At 42.6% G+C, this 17,659-nt stretch overlaps 1 protein-coding gene across 2 annotated transcripts in view; it reads left to right on the top strand.

The window, feature by feature from the left end:
- The window catches only part of LOC116841298 (AAC-rich mRNA clone AAC11 protein-like), a 102,047-nt gene extending 87,845 nt beyond the window's left edge, over positions 1-14,202 (top strand). The window contains exons 2-4 of one of the 2 annotated variants that reach the window (XM_032809072.1): positions 3,835-4,837; positions 5,460-5,519; positions 13,539-14,202. In XM_032809072.1, the coding sequence (XP_032664963.1) occupies positions 3,835-4,837; positions 5,460-5,519; positions 13,539-13,732 (1,257 nt within the window). In that variant the 3' untranslated portion in view covers positions 13,733-14,202. The remainder of the gene's footprint in view (positions 1-3,834; positions 4,838-5,459; positions 5,520-13,538) is intronic. The other variant, XM_032809073.1, reaches the window with a different exon arrangement.
- The last annotated feature ends 3,457 nt before the right edge of the window (positions 14,203-17,659 follow it).

The raw sequence follows: 17,659 nt of genomic DNA, 5'->3' as shown, positions 1-17,659 counted from the left end.
ATTCGAGAACATCACTTTAAACAAACCAGATAATTGATTAAGATCAACTTGATTAGGATAAATGTTCAGACAGAATAATCATGAAAGTCTATCTGAGCGACAAATTCATCCTTCTCGTTAAACTAAAAATTTTCTTTTAATTTATCCTCATTTCCCGCTTTAAACAGAACAGTGTCAGTGTAGAGATTTATATTAGAGATATTAGTCTATATTAGAGATTTATATTAGTATTGCGAAAAATAATTCCTTTTCTAGCTGAGAAAGTACTTTTCGTAACACTAAATCACTCGTAATATCCGTTCATTTTTAAAAGGATGTTGAAGTCGACGACAAACTCGAAAACGTCGATAATGCAGACACAATCGTTATCAACACAATCACGTTATCCTATTTATATTTCTTATACATAAGAACATAAATATGTATTGCTTTGTTTTACCATATTCAGCGGAAAACCTAACCAGGCATGTATAAAAATCTTTCTGCAAATTTTTCCGATATTCTTAAGCTTCCGAATTTAGATGCGAAAGTACAACAATGTTCTTAAAAATTTTTCTGCTTGGAGCATCTACCCTTTCGGTATGTACAAGCTGCGGAGCTTTTGGATTAGGCAAATACAATTGACAGCTTGAGACTTTACATTAAACATTTTTTTTTCGTTTTCGTCACAAATCGAGCAATGTTTCCACTTATTTTTGCACGTATTTTTGCGTTTATTGCGTAGAAGCATTTGTAATTCAACCAATACGTAAATTTTACAGAAAAATGTCAGTATTCCGTCGACAATGTTTTCAGCATCGCCTAAAGATGCACTAAGAAAAAAATACTTGAAAATTTATTTGTGGGCTTTACTAGAGTGAAATTTTTTTCTTATGGACAGAAACTTTGTATTCCAGACAAATTTTTGACCATCTTTCTCCGTGAGAGAAATAATGATAAATTATACACTGTAAAAACTGATGTGTTAAATTTAACATTTCATGTGTCTCGAATCATCCACTCTCATTTATGTGTAAATTTAATGCAAAACAAATATGGTAAAAAGTAATACGCATAATATGTAAAAAATTAACACAAGAATTTAACACTTGAATACCGTCAGAAATCACAGTTTGTTAAATTGACATATGTGTAATGTTGAATTAACTAAAATAAAACGTTAAACATTTGAGAGAAGTATTAATCTATGGTTTTGATGAAATGAAAATATTAAATTGACATAATCCATGTCGGACATATTAAATATGTCAATTTAACACAACCTGTGATTCCTAACGGTATTCAAGTGTTAAATTCTTGTGTTAATTTTTTCCATATTATGCGTGTCACTTTTTAACACGCCTGTTTCGTGTTAAATTTACACGTAAATGAGAGTGGATGATTTGGGACACATGAAACGTGTTAAATTAAGGCCCGATCTACAATAGATGGAGTAAGAAGTAGGAGTAAGAGTAAGACGAAATGGAAATAATTTATTTCCCTTGCTCCCTTACTCCGATAAAAGTTTGCCCGTCTACATCACATGGAGTAAGCCTGAATCAAGTAATAAGAGCTGGAGTAAGGAGCTGGAATAAGAGAGTAAACGAAACAAATTATTTTCATTTCGTTTTACTCCTACTCCTACTCCTTACTCCATCTATTGTAGGTCGGGCCTTAACAAATCAGTTTTTGCAGCGTAAGAAAGATTTGACGCGGGAAAGACGGATTCGTTGTGCCGCGCTTGAAAGAGTTACGAAGCGATCTTGACGCGTGCATTTGCACTGTCAAACAATGAAAACCTAACACGAGTGTCTTGCGATCGCCTCTAATTGTTCACTCGCTTGCGTTCTACGATCCGAGTCTTAAGAGCCATTTGATAATAAGATTCCTTCCCTTCTCCTTCTTCTCCCCCCGAGTGTCATGTTCCTCTCGTTCGACACCACGTGTCGGCCGCATACAGCAACAATAATAATAATAATTATTATAATTAATGCCGCGAACGAGACGCGTATACCGAGGAAGGGACGGAGGGTGAGTGACTTGCGGTATGGTGATACGCGCGTAGAAGGTCCCAGTGTCGGGGCCCCGTTAACATGCAACGCCCTACGACGTCCAGCACGCGCGAGGTGGAGCGACGGAAGACCGAACGCGGGAGGCTGGCGGTGCCGCGTCATCCTTCGCATGATTTGTACACGAGCAACGCCGCCCTCGCGCGTCCGATGGTACACCGCGCTCGGCCTGCTCGTTCGCCCTTTCCCTTTTTCCCCTTTCTTCTCTCGACGACGACGAGAGACGACGACGACGAGTGCCACCTCGGTACAGCGCGCGCGCGCGCTTGGTGCATAACATTCGGCGTGGTTGTACAAGGAGCAGCCCCCTCCCGGCCCGCGCCGATGGTCAGCGTCGATATTGTTCTCGCGCCGGAAATGTAAGCATCGAGAAGGGGTTGAAAGAGTTACGGCATCGACGCGATCTTTACGACTCTCCGACACACGCACACTCGTCGTCGTCGTCGTCGTCGGTGGATCTCGCTGCCTTCGAGACCTCTGAGACTCCGTCCACCGGAAATGTGCCCGAGTGTCGGACTTTAAGACTTCCGTCTCCACGACGAGAACATAAACGTCCTCGCAATCGAGGGGCGATTTTTACGTCGCAATGGAGAGCTTCGGAGCTCGTAGCTCGCGCAGAAGCCGCGGAGAGATCGAATTAACACTTTCTAATTTGACTCTTGTCCGAACTCTTATCCGTTTTATTGCAGTCGGACAAAGTTGCAAAAGCGACAGTATTTCTTGAACATATTTAAAGTACATTGAGTTTTAAAGTATATCGATTTTAAGTGATATATTGTAAGAAAAGGACGGTGGGCAAAACAGGCCTAAAATTTTAATCTTAAAAGCGTAGCGTAACGTAAAGGTATCAATTCCTGAACACGTACACTGAGAGAAATTATTCGATATGAAATTAACAAATGGATATTTCTGATCAAAATACCGAATTTTTGTATCCGATCAGGAAATATCCGATGAAAAATATCGGTTCATAATTTTTTGATCGGTTTATCTGCTGAAATGCCATTATGATCGGAAGTATTCGATTAATTTTGATTGGATATAAAAATTCATTAGTATTTTGATCGAAAATATCTATTTGTTAATTTTTTATCGGATATAAAATTTGTCTTAACGTACCTAATCTTGGACATCCTGTTGTTTTGGTTCCTGAGTGCGAATACTTAAACTTTTAACATGGAATGTATGTATATACTCAATACTTGTATATACATTTTATATATATATATATATATATATATATATATATATATATATATATATTTATAATATATTTTGTTTTGGTCTTTAAATACAAATATGTAAGTTTTTAACATATATATGTTAAAAGCTTAATTATTTGTATTTAAAGACCTAAACAAAAATAATGTCCAAGATTAGGTATGTGTTCTGGCATTGGTACTTTTACCTTAAATTATACACGTAATTTTACATTTTTTGATTCGCTGAATATGATAATACACTTTCATTCGTTTAAATCTATGAAGAAATGGTCAAAATTCGTCTTGTCAATTATTAAATTTACATCATGCAACAATGTAACCTTTTTGTTATATTAATGTAGCAACAAATTGATTGCTGAGCTACATTCACGACTTTCATATCATATTTTACATGACATATTGTTTTAAGCAAATTTTCATAATTCCATAATTTGTACCTCTTTCGTATTTTTCTTTCGTTGTTCTCTCATGTGTGTAATAAACATAAGTGCCGTATAAAAAGAAGAGCTACTGCAACACAATCCTAACAATTATTATACGAGTTCTCGTCATTCTGTCCCCAGCAGACGTCAGATCTGGACACTTTGCTGTGCAGGCAAGATCTCGATCGTCTACAGAAGCTGGACGAAGATGAGTCGGAGAGGGACGCGCGGGAGCAGTCGATGCACATGGAGGACTTCTTTGAGGTCGGCGGCCCGGTGTGCCGACCGCAGGCCAGCTTCGTCTCCGCCAGGAGTCAGCCGGCCGGCAACGACGACGACGTGTTCCTCAGGCCGCCGCTCTGGGAGGACATCACGTCGAGCATCCAGAAACTGGACCCGGAGAACGCGGACATGCTGGGCTCGCAGCCCCACGTGAAGATGGAGACGGACGAGGTGACGCCGCCGGTGCTGTCCCCGGTGGAGATCAAGACGGAGCCGTTGCCGCCACCGCCGACTTTGCACCTTCTCGAGGGGCCCGCCGCGAACCCCGCCGCGCAGAGCTTCTCGAGCGCGCACCCCAACCCCTCGAGCGTCCAGCACGTGGTCCATCATCGGACGACGACGACGACGGTGCTCTTCAAGAGCTACCCCAACAACAACAACAACAACAATAACAACAACAACAATACCAACAACAACAATAACAACAACAACAACAACAACAACGGGACCAACAACAACAGGGCGAGCAACGGCAGCAACGCCGGCAGCAACGGCAGCGGCAACGCCGTCAACGGTGCCAGCGGCAACAACAGCAACAGCAACGGCGGCGGCAGCAACAATGACTCGACGACGAGTCATCACGGCACCGCCGGCGGTCATCAGGCGAGTGGCAACGCGACGTCGCCGCTCTACGGCTCGATGACGAGGCTGATGTATATTTCGCCGCTGACGCCACCGATCTCCGACCCCGGCTCGCCCATCGGCGCCGGTCCACCTAGGCGGACGCCGCCACCCCCGTATCCCCAGCCGCCGATCCTGAATCCGGCCCACAGGATTCAGCCGCCGTCGATGAGCACCAGGTTCAACAGGCGGAACAATCCGGAACTGGAGAAGCGCCGGGTGCACCACTGCGACTTCATAGGTGAGAGCACTCTTGCTTGGCTTATTGTGACTGTACACTGGGCTGCAGAACGATTAAGCCGGCGGTTCTCTAAACTGTCAATACTGAGAGTCGTCGTCGCCGGACTTATGCGATAATAATATAATTAATAACATAATTAAAAACAATGAACGATAATAGATAATAACACGAAGTTTTGGGACAAACTGTCAAAATTGGGAGTCATTACCAACGGACTTACGCAATAATAATACAATAACATAATTAAGAACAGCGAATATAATAATAAGTAATAATATTAATAATAATTAATAATGACAATATTTCTAATAATAATAATAATAGTAAAAAAAATCAATAATTTAATTTCTGGAATGTAATTACTGGACAAGCCCATCACACAGTGTAGTGGCTCTGAATTTGGCAGTTTATTGAACTTCCGATTTCATTGTGTCTAAACCGTTACGCAACCCACTGTACACTCGACTGTGTTACTCGGACCGTTGAGGAAGCCCTCGCGAATGACGACAACGATGACGACGACGATGACGAACCTCCCCCTCGCCGAGGCTCAAGAACGAGATCGACGACGGGGTCTCGTCTGCGCCAATTTCGCCATTTAACTCTCCGCTCCCTTTCGCAGGTTGTACGAAAGTCTACACGAAGAGCTCGCATCTGAAGGCTCACCAGCGGATACACACCGGTGAGTGAGAACGCGTTTCAGCGAATCACATACGTTGTTGCTAACGCGAGCGTGCGGACGCTAGAATTAAGGGGAGGGGCCTGTGTGTATTCTCCGGTAATTAGGTATGTAGCTCATCTACGGAGCGAGACGAGGAGTTCGAAAGCGCGAGGTCGAGCACTCGGCGTGGGCAGGGCGCGGTCCCGAGTGTCTCTCTCTTCTTTCTCTCTCTCCCTCTCTCCCTCCCTCCCTCTCTCTCTCTCTCTCTCTCTCTCTCTCTCTTCCCCTCTTACCCTCCTCTTCGCTCTTCGTTTCCATCTCCACAACGTTTCTCTCCACGAGCACCGCGCGCGCGCGGTGTCGCGCAAAGGCGCTTCTATCATATGTAAACGTATAAGGGACGCATGAGAAGCTCGTGGTATGCGACTCTCCGCTTCGTAGAGCGAAGCTAGCGACCGACCCACATCCTATCCGTGTCCAAGCTCCGCCAACACACCGACACCGTCGGCACCAACACTGCCGCGTGGCTACCTGGGCGAACACGCATGCTGGGTTCCCACACGCGTCGGAGCGCACGCGAGAGCAAGAGAGGGAGACGAAGGAGAAAAAGCGGCAGAGAGAGAAAGACAGAGAGAGAGAGAGAGAGAGACGCAGAGTGGGAGATAGGTGGAGAAAGACGGAGAGAGATATGTGCTTTCCGCACACGTGCCTACGCGGCAGTCTCTCGCGGAATGCAAGCCGGAGGCATCTTAAGTGCGATGTACCACTTTCGAATTGATACCTCGGGTGCTTTTTGCGGTAAAACCCGTGTCATCGTCTGGAATCGATCGAAACGAGCGGCGCGTCGTGCAACAAACGGCGGAACGAATGGCGGGCAAACTCTGCGGGAAAAAAATTTGATGGAGTTAGATAAGAAACATCTATCTACACTCTGAGATATCTGAAAAATAAGAAGTATTTATTCGATGGCTCTACCGATAACATGTTCGCTCTCTTGTACCAATATACATATTTCTACGCATACATATTGAGAAAGTGCTTCCTTTCAAAACAGACAATATGTATTTTCCTAAAATACCATCTGCTCTTCTCACGAAAGCAACTGTTTATTCTGTTTTAACATAATTTAGATTTTTGCACACATATTATCTGTACCTACCGAAAATACATTTTTTATCTTTCAGACGTTTTTTCTTTATTAATGTAACTGATTTTTTTTGCCAAAAGTGGTAAAATCATATAGAAAAGCACATGTATTCCGATAATCGTTGAAAGTAAGTTACGATATAAAACGAAGGAAATTGATAATTTTTTTTTTATACGAGCCGAAGTGTGAGAAACAGAAATTTCCGGTAGAGAAATGATAAGTCCAGATAAAGTCACATAGTATTCCAATTGTATATATTTCCATCGAACCTTATCGGATTTTTTAAGCAGAGAGATCGATGGCACTTCCTCCTCTTTCTGCTCCACACTAAGGAAAGAGAGTGTTGAAAATTTATTCGCGCGGGATGTAAAGTTCATTCCGGCGAAGTGAAGTTAGTTTCCACTCGACCTGTAATAAAGTCAGTTTTTGCAGAAAAGTTAATTTCTGAATAAACTTTACATCTCGCGAGCAAATTTTCAAGTATCTTCTCAGAGTGCGCTTCCTCCTCCCCCACCTCTTCCTCTCTTCCTGTCGCCGCTCGCGTAATGCGCAATACCGTGCGGTGACGGCTGAATTAATTCGCCACCCGCTACGCCGCGACTTCTACGAGAGCTGACGTGTCCGCCGACCAGTTCTTGCGACATTCCGTCGCAGATCCGCTGAAAAGCGTCGATCGGTTTCGCGGGATTGCGCCGGGGATATTTCAATTTGTCGCGAGCGCGTACACGCCGCCGGGACACGGGGAGAACACGCTCCGCGACGCGGAGGATTCCGAAGGGGGCACGTGGCCCCTCCCCCTCCTTCCCCGAGTCTGTCTGTCTGTCTGTCGGTCGGTCGGTCGGTCGGTCGGTCGGTCGATCGGTCGTCGGCTCGTGAATGAACCCTCGGCGGCGCGCGCGCGCGCGCACGTCGAGCCAGCGAACGGCATGCCCAGAGATGTAAAATTCAATCGTGACGATTACTCAGTTACATTAATAGAAGAGAAACATCTGAAAGGTAAAAAATCTATTTTCCGTAGTTACAGTTAATATGCGTGCCAAAGTCCAAATTTTGCTAGAACAGAATAAAGTACAATAATTTTGCTAGAACAGAATAAAGAATACAGTTTGTATCTAAAGTTTTTTTTTTTTTTTTCTGTAATTTTTTCTAAGTTACCATTTTACCAGTTTTTCGAAATCACCGAATGATTTGGCATAATTTTCCGAGTAAAAAAAGTCAGCTGTGAAATTGGGTCATTTTCATCCGTAAGCATGTCGTTAACGGTGACTTCGTTAACTCATTAGTAATGTTGCCGCGAAAATCAAAGAGGCGCGACATTAATACGTGTAATTCATCGATTTAATAATGCGGGAATAATATGATAATAATAATTAATGCACGACTAATGCGACGCGGTGCGCGACCCGCGCGGATACGTAAAAGTCCGACCAATTATACGCATAATATAACGTCGATATCATGAATAATGCAAATTATCACGAGTCGAGATACAACTTTTACTACATCCCGATCGAGTCCCCGTCGCGTTCTCGCGTCGCAGGTTTCTTTCTCGCGGAACGGCGAGGCGTCGCGCCGACTTTCGGAATCCTCTTAGCGTTATGATTAATCGTAGCCGCTCTCGGCCGCGTTATCGCTAATCGTATACGATGTTAATTGACCGCGCTCCACGCGAGAAAGCACCGTCGTCGGTGGCTCCGAAGAAATCTGGAGCAAAGTAGGGCTAGGAAGCGTATTTGGAAAGCAACTTGTCCGAGCGGAGCGCGCCACGGGTGAAAGTGATCCAAAATTAACGGGGACGCCTGGAGGCTCGTAGGTGTCGCCCGGCTGATCGACTCCGGCAGACTCCGACGTCGCACCTCATGCAGAAACACGTCGGTTAACGCAATATCTTTCGTCTCTCTTCTCTCTTTCTTTCTCTCTCGTGCGCGCGCGCGCGCGCGCAACCTTGCGATACCGCAAACCGAAGAATTCGAGAAATGACGCCTGCAATCTCGCGGCACGGAGGTGAGGATGTTCGGCTGCGATTTCCCGCTAAGGAGAACTCGAGGAATTTTCTTCTACATAAAAAATACACTTCAGCAAGTACGAGGAGTCTTAATGAACACATTGACAGCCGGCGGGATAAATTGTATGTACTTTCTGCAGATTTTTGCGCCGTTCTGTCGATTGGCTAAAGTTATGTAGACTATAATATCGATGAGAAAAACGAGTGTTCAGCTTGCTTTTCTTCTTTCAAACAACGATTATCCTCCACTATTAAGAATATTCTCTTAATAGTGAACTTAAGACATACTCGTCACAAATTTTGATGGACTCGCAATGCGTGACAATTAATCCTCCTTAATTTGAGTCAACTCAGCCTGAATGGTCATTTGAATTAAAACATATTGTATTCATAAATTATGTTCCAGTAAATTTTACCGAAGTGCAAGAAAAAAATTAATTGGAACCATAACATTTCTCAGAACTAAAGAGAGATTGCGACCAGAGAATTCCAAAACCAATGGATCAATAAAAATAGAGACAAGAATAAACTTGCTCAATCGCGTCCAATGTTGAAAAAATGCTAGTAAATACCACATGCGAAGTTCATGCCGTAAGCCGTTACACTCAGCTGACGTGATACAAGCAACTCATACTATAGAGGAGGATACACTCCTCCATTTGTTACGTGAGATATAAGCTCTGCGACAACTGACCCGTGTGACTTCCAGAGACCCGGTCTCCCCTATACCCAAACCCCGTCTGAAAGTGCAAACTTTGTGGAGAGCAAGCACGAGAGAAAGATTACTCTCGCCCTACGACTGTGTCCTCTTTCGACTGTCAACTCAAAGAGTCGAACGAGAACGAGTCAGTCGAGCTGCGGGAGACGAAAGAAGGGAAACTCGGGCGAAAAGCAAGCAAGCAAGCAAGCAAGCAAGCAAGCAAGCAAGCAAGCAAGCAGCAGATCGCTCGTTCTCTCTCGCCGAGGTAGGCGAGCGAGCGCGCGCTCGCCGCAGATCCGCGGGTGGAATTCTCACGAACGCGCGATACCGTGAATGGATGGTGCTCGTGGTAGTAGTACCGTTCCTTGTGGGCCGTGCGTCGCGTGGCGGCGCGATGCAGCGCGATGCAACTCGCCGCGGTGCAACTCTCGGTCCGGCCCGGCGCGGCGCAGGGCGGCGGCGAAGACCGGTTAGGGTCGTCTCCGTATAGCGCGAGAGGGACAAGAACGAGCTAGGAGGATGCGTGGGTGTATCTCTCAGCTATCGAGTTCTTTCTTCTCCTCTCCTGTTGGCGCTGTTCGCCCTCCGCACACTCTCCCCGTTTCCTTTCTCTCTCTCCTTCCCTCTCTCTCTTTCTCTCTCTCTCTCTCTCTCTCTCTCTCCCTCTCCCTCCCTCCCCCTCTCTATCTATCTTTCTCTATCTTCTTCTTTCTCTCGTCGATCCCACCTCGATCGCCTTTGCTCGCACGCGCTCGCTCGCGAGAAGATCTTTCCTCGCGATCGAATTCGCGAAGACGGGTCGAAGAGGCAACGCTCGATGCAGGCGGAACGGCGTGTGAGTTTAGAAAGGGTCGAGTCTGTAATTTGTAAGGTGCACTCCGGAGACGATGTGGTGAGTCTAAAACGGGGACCCTACGGGCCGCGGACTTCTGCTGGAGACTTCTCTGGAGTCTTCGAAGACTTCAGAGATCTTTCGAATCTACACGGAAAAAGAGAACAGTATGGTTGGCCCGCACATGAGCTTGCTTATGCCAACTGGATTCGATAGTAAAATATTGAACGACTAATTATGTGGTCGCTCCAATCACTGAGCAATTGGCAGTTATTGGCTGAGTTATTGGCAGTTGCAACAATGACGATACTTGGTTGCTCCAAGTGGAATGTATCCACAGCAAATGTCACCTAAACCCATCTCTAGTTGCTACAATCAGATCACGCGCGACTATTTTGATGTAGTTGACGTATCAAAGTAACTGAGTCACATATCCTGGCACAGAATATAACGAATTTTTGTGTATTATGGATTGGGCAGTGAAGTCTTACTTCCATGCGTCAAAATCAGAGAGATATAAGATGGAGCAGTAAAGTAGAAGAATTTCCACTGAGAATCGATGAATATTCACTGATTGTCGCAGTGAACTACTCTTCTTGCTGATTCAATCAAGAACATTTTCACTGATTCACCTTAAGAGAGTATAACTAGCCTACAAATCTGGTTATGCCAACCAGATTCCACAGTGAAATACGAAACAACTAATTACGCGATTGCTGCAACTACTGAGCAATTACCGAGTTACTGGCGTTGCAGCAGTGACAATATCTGATTGCTCCAACCAGAACGTATCCACGGTAAATGGTTCCTCAATCGATTTCTAGTTGCCACAACCAGATCACGCGCTACATTGATGTAGCTGATGCACCAAACTGGATCATACACGTCACATCAACCATACACACGACCATCGTACAAAGATACTTAGGCTGTGATGCAGCTCACAGCTAAATCTTCCTGGCTATGTGCACCACATGTTTTTTCTTCCCGTGTACCTTACAACACAATGTCGCTGCGGGGGATCTCGCGAATTCGCGGACTCGCTTCACGAGCCGAACGCTCGTGACGTGTGATATGCTCGCGTGATTCGCGCGCGCACGGCCTCTTAATCGGCCGTCGTTCGTGAGGGCTAAATGCGCCATGAGCATAATAACAATAAGGAAGGTGCATTCTCCGATAATCGGCCGAAGCCGAGCGGAATGCGGGCATGTTGGCTCGCATTAGTCGTTGCGCATTCGGCCTGCTCGCGCTCGCGCGGTCCGGCCGGCGCGATTGCGCTAGAATACAGGTGAGCGTGTTGCGGCATGCAGGTACAGTTAAAGGTCACACCGCTGCATCTCTCGCAGCTGAGAGAGGCGCGAGAGGGTATATATACCCAGTATACCACATCCCGTAGCTATCTCGCAAAGAGCAGTGCTTTGTTCTCTAATAGGTCGCCGTTCTCGAAACTCGGACGGAATTCTTCTCGCTCGGGACGTCGCTCGAGTCGCGCGCTCTGGAGCGATCGTGCGCGTAAGGAGAGAGAAAAATATCGACTTCGAGTCATCAGAAAGCGTCCTCAGAAGAACGATCGTCTGCGACCGACCCTTCAGTAGACGCGGGCGCTCCTCACCTTACCTTAGGCACCTGATCGGCCATTGTAGATATATATTCTGCATTCAAGATTATATATATTTATATATTATATATATTTATATATATTTATATATATATATATTATATATATATTTTTGTTGAAAATATATATAATATAAACAATAGACTACCTAGATAGACAACAAGTGTACACGAGTTTCTACCAAATTTACGTACACTGAGAGAAAAAATGTCTATAAAACGGGAAATATTTATTAGGTAATAACGTATTGAGATCCCTCTGTACTGGTATAAAATATTTTTCAAATAAGAAAATATTCGTTTCCTTAAAACCTTAGTTTCTCGTGAGAGCAATTGTTTATTCTATTTATATGAAAAAATTTAGATTTAAGTAAATATGTTATTATTTAGTACCTATCAACTAAATATTATTTTTTAGATATTTTTTCTCTCAGTGTAATAATTCAAGTATACGTAAATTTGGCAGCAACTATTCATCACATAAATTGAAATAGAAACACGAAGAAAACGGTCAAAGTTTGCTCAAACGATATGGTAACACAAAGCAAAGTTTACCTGGGTATGTATATTTCAAAAAACGATATATCTTTGACTAGTATTATACAGCCTCGGAATTACACTTGCGGAGCATGCGTCGTAATGAAGGGTTAATCCCTCGAATGTCACTTTCTCGCGATATATAAGTCGCTTCCTTGATCTCCTTTCCTCAAATCCCCTACAGTCAGGCCGTTTGACACACGGCCGTCTACTTCAGACTGCGCTCTCACCGGCTACCATCGACGATAAGGAAGTTTCGGTTTCGTCGTATCTGAGGCCAAGCAGAGTACTTGAGAGCGTATTAGTTTTATCGCTGACAAAACATCACGTCGTCCTAGTTACCTGAAGCTCTCGATTGCTCCACTCGGCTTCTCACAAAGGATCGGCAGCGAGCGAGAAGTTCATAAGTTTATACTTTTGCCAGTCTTATAGAGTACAGTTACGTAACTGACATATACGCCGAACGCGCTGTACAGAGGTGTAAAAATTATTGGAACAATCTTTATTTCTTTATTCATTTTGTCTAATTATTACTTTCAATAAATTTCAGGAAATATTATAATTTGTCATCGATATTCTTTGTAGATTTACAATCAGATAATATTGGGATAATCTTGATTTCTTTATTCATTTTGTCTAATTGTTCTTTTCAATAAATGCATAATTTCAAGAAATATTACCAATAATTCTGATATATATATATCAATATTCCTTGTAAGTTTGAAATTATTACAGGTTCATATTGACTAAATCATATAAATAATGACGGATACATCATATATAATATTAGATTCTATTGTGAGATATATTTTGCATGTAAAAATAAATTAAATAGAAAATAATGAGTGACTTATACACTGAGAAAAAATACTTGAAAATTTATTTTAGCGAAAGTTTATTTCTATGAAATAATCCGTCATTTTGTACAATTTAGTCGTTTTGTACAATATAAATCTATAATCATTTTAAGCCTACAAGGGATATTGATACATAATAAATTGCAATATATTCCCTGAAATCGGGCATTCATTGAAAGGAACACTTAGAGAAAATTGATAAAGGAATCGATATCGCTCTAATAATTTTCCCGCCTCTGTAATTGCAACTAATAACGCGTCGCCTCTTGACGACGCGTTCGCGCTCGGAGGTCGAACCCGTGTGCGTGCGCGTACTCATCCACGTTTCTCCGTTGGCTGTTTCAGGCGAGAAACCGTATCAGTGTCAATGGGCGGAATGCGAGTGGCGATTCGCCAGGAGCGACGAATTGACGCGGCACTACCGCAAGCACACCGGGGCTAAGCCCTTTAAATGCGCGGTCTGCGAGCGCTCCTTCGCCAGGAGCGATCATCTCGCGCTGCACATGAAGCGGCACCTCCCGAAGCAGCACACCAAGTGAGGAGAGTGAAAGACGGAGGGAAAGAGAGAGCTCTCCTCTTCGCGTCCCGTTCGTTCGTCCGTTTCGTTCTCTCGACTACCTGCGTTGGACGCGCCGTTGTTTTCGCCATTCAGGCTTCGAGGCGCGGTGCTTTCAGTCGAGTCTGTCAGCCTGGAGAACGCCGAGAAAGTGCGGTAATGGAAATTACGAAATAGTCTCTTCAGCGATAATAATATCCGACGATTTTAATTTATGTCGGACCATTTTGGCGAATTATATTTTTCGTGTGTTTTTTTATTGTGCATCTGACAGCTTGATGTGTCTTTTTGTTTTCTCTTTCCCGAGAATTTCGAAAATATTTCTCGTTCCTATCATTTCAAAATTAATCGAAATCATTTTGAATCATTTCGAAATCTTCCAGGAAGAAATAATAATTTCTCTCGTTTCTTCATATATATGATATATATTAATTATTAATTAACTATATATATTAATTAATTATATACATAGATCATATATATATATATATATATATATATATATATATATATAATTAAAAATCTTGTATACAAATGTTACAATTTTGACTTTCAATGTAAAATATTTTTTTATTTTATTTCAATGTAAAATTCATATTACAGATATGTTATTATTTTTGTGATTGCACCTGTTAAAAAAATATATATATATATATATATATATATATATATATATATAATTAACATTTTTTTACAGTGTACGAAAAAAAATTATTTTCCTCTCGTAGAATAATAATAAGAAATGATAAGAATGAGAAATATTTCCGAAATTCCTAAAAGATGGAAACAAAAAAATACATCAAGCCTTCAGATGTATAATAAACAAAAAAAAACGAAAAATATATTAGAAACACATCAAAAGCCAAGAAGAACTAACATTAGTTATTATTCACAATTATGACACATTAAGTTTAATCTTCATTGATTAAACATCAAATAACCTTTACGAGTCAATTTCAAGTTTTCAAAATTGTGTTTGAACATAATAATGCGTGATGGATCTCGTTTACGACACTGAGTGTCTTCGCGAGTCTACGTTAGAAATGTTGTTCCGCTGAATTTTGAGAAAATCGCGGACTTACGTTGTTCTCCAGCCGAGCACTCGGCCGAAATCACGCCGGGCTCGCGTTCGTTCCTGCGCGATCGAATTCGCTACGACGTCTCCTTCGACAGGATCTCGCCGAGGTTTCGGGCCTGATTCCGGCATAATCGTCGGTCCCGATTCCGCGCGATATATCGGCGGAGCATCGATCGAGCGAGCGCCGTCCTGACTCGATGGCTTCGGTTACGCTCACCATCGGTTAAGCGATTATGACGAAACACATCCTCGGTGTGGGTGGTGGTCGCGAGGAAATATTTCGTCATAGCGCTTGTACGCTCACGGACAGCCGCGAAGGAGAGAGAAAGAGAGACATTACGATCTCCGTTCAATAAGTATCGTTCGTACTTCACACTGAGATGGATCCGAGCCGTCGGGTCGCACGACGGAGAGAAGTGAAGCTAATGCTCGTGGAAGGTAAAAGCGGAGGTGTTCGTTTCAAAGATCCGTATTAACAAGCTCGCTTTTACCGCGAAACCTTTTACCTCTGCTCTGCCTTTCGAAGTTACCTACGCGAATATAATATATACATCCCGAAAAGTATAATCTCATCCTTGGCGGAATCCTCGGACTCTTGGAGGATTTTAACGTTATATACACGGAGAGAATATTGCAGTTTCTTTTTTCATATAAATTCTTTTTAATTCTACTATATTTCTCTAGCATGTCGGCAAGTTTTATCTTGCTAAAGAATATGATAAATTTTGCAATAGCAAACTTTTTAACAACAAATTTCAGTTCCTGAAATATGAAATGAAAGGATAATGAATGACTGCAGAATGTCGATTTATTTCTTGGCTAAAAGATTCTGTAATAATTTTTATCATAAAAATTTTATCATGAAATTATTATTATAAAACTCTCTCCGTGTATGTGGTCTCAAGAAGATGTCAGAATTATTCTTTTAAAATCTAAATTCTTCAGGTTTGCATTTTTTACATTCTTTTAATCAGTTTAATTATTTCTTTTTCTTTTTCATATATATATTTTTTTATATATTTTTTCTGATTATGTATTACACAGAGTGAATAATCATCTAATGTTAGATTTTAAAATTTCTGTTGTTTTTTTATATCAGAGGAAAATGCATAAGAAATAAATTGTGTGGTGGGATGTTTTGCTGATCAAGTTATTTCTTCCAACCGCGCAATTTATTCCTTACATTTTCCCCAAACATAAAGAAACAACAAAAATATTGTAGAATCTAACGGTAGATGATATAACCTATATACGTCCTTTTTCTACAGTCAAGAAGGTTTACGCACAAAAAAAAGAAGTCTCGCGAAAGATCGTGCCTCTACGAAGTTTTCTGGGACACCTACATTCTCCAGATTTCTTTATTCGCACTTTCCCGCGGCATTCGCCGCGAATTCCTATTTATCGCAACGGCTGTCTCAACTCGAAACGCAAAGCAGAGGGAGAGAGAGAGAGAGAGAAAGAGAGACACCCTACTATCCTTATCCACATTTTTCGCAGTGGCCCTGTCGATAACCGAAAGGGGAGAGGTGGTGTTTGCTTCACTTGACTCTCGTACGACCTGTCGGCTCGCGCGGCGTCCTTTCGCGAAAATGATTTGCCAGATTAAAGCGCCGCGCGCTATCGCGAAATTATCGCTATCTCGGCCGCGACTTGGCTGCACACAGCTCGAGATATCCTGTTTGGCGTGTAAACGATCACACGTTGGCACGTCGCTCGTGCTTAAAGTCGTAGCTTAATCCGCGTCTCCGCGCCGTGTCATTTCGATAGTCGTCGTCGTCGTCGTCGTCGCTAACGCGAAATTCACCGCGTAGCCGTGAGCCGATATTTACCGAGCCTCGATAGCAGAAACAGATAGATAGAGAGCGAGTATCACGCTTCGCCGTTATCACGTCCGTGTGAGAAACGGACGATATCGTGATGCCTTATGTACAAATTCGCGTAGAGTCTCTTGAGAGAGAGAGAGAGAGAGAGAGAGAGAGAGAGAAAGAGAGATAAGGTGTCGACGGTCGACGTGCGCGTGTGTGTGTATGTGCGCGCGTACATATGGAAACGCGGGGAGAATATTATAGTAAAAATTACTGTACACAATTACTGTATAGAAAAATAATTTGCTGGCTCAGCAAATTTTCTGCTGGTCTAGCAAAATTTTTTCGTTATTATATGGACAGCAAAAAGATTTGCTAAGAGTACTAATCACTATTTGCTGGATATAATTTGCTGAATCTACAAATTATTTTGATGTAAGAAGCATAATGGATTTATATAAACAGTTGCAGTTTTGCTTCGACAGCAAGTAAATTTGTTAAGGACACATTATTTTGCATCGATAGCAAATTATCCTGGCAACGAAACTACTTTTGCTCTGATAACGAATAATTTGTAAAATTAATAAGTCAACTAAATTTTTTTACTGTCACTACGAATATGCAGTAGCAACGACGATTTTGCTAGAAGAGCAAAATTATTATTTTCCATGTAGAATTTTGTGACCCAGGAATAAACCGATTCTCTGTCATAACCGACTGTCCTTTCATGTTACTCGGAGGAAACGAGTTCGTTAGTAAGTGAAGTAGTAACTGATTTTCTGTTATTTGAAGATCAGATATGAAAAACTTGGTTATAGGAACACGAAGATTCCTGCAAGAGATTTCTACTCAGCGTCAATTACTGCTCTCAGTTACCTTAGCCGCGTTTTAATGTAGCTGAACGTTTAGACGAGTGTTTCCGGTCGCAGTAACAGAGATATTATTTTCAGCGAGTTTTTCGTCTGGTCCTCATTCAACTACACGAATCGAACGTTTCAGGAAATGAAACGTGCTGTAAGAAAATTTA

This window comes from Odontomachus brunneus, unplaced genomic scaffold, assembly GCF_010583005.1.
Source record: "Odontomachus brunneus isolate Ranch 3 - 2012 unplaced genomic scaffold, Obru_v1 Obru_scaffold_015, whole genome shotgun sequence".
Taxonomy (NCBI): domain Eukaryota; kingdom Metazoa; phylum Arthropoda; class Insecta; order Hymenoptera; family Formicidae; genus Odontomachus; species Odontomachus brunneus.
The sequence above is the reverse complement of the archived record's forward strand: the minus strand, read 5'-3'. Positions and strand labels throughout refer to the sequence as shown.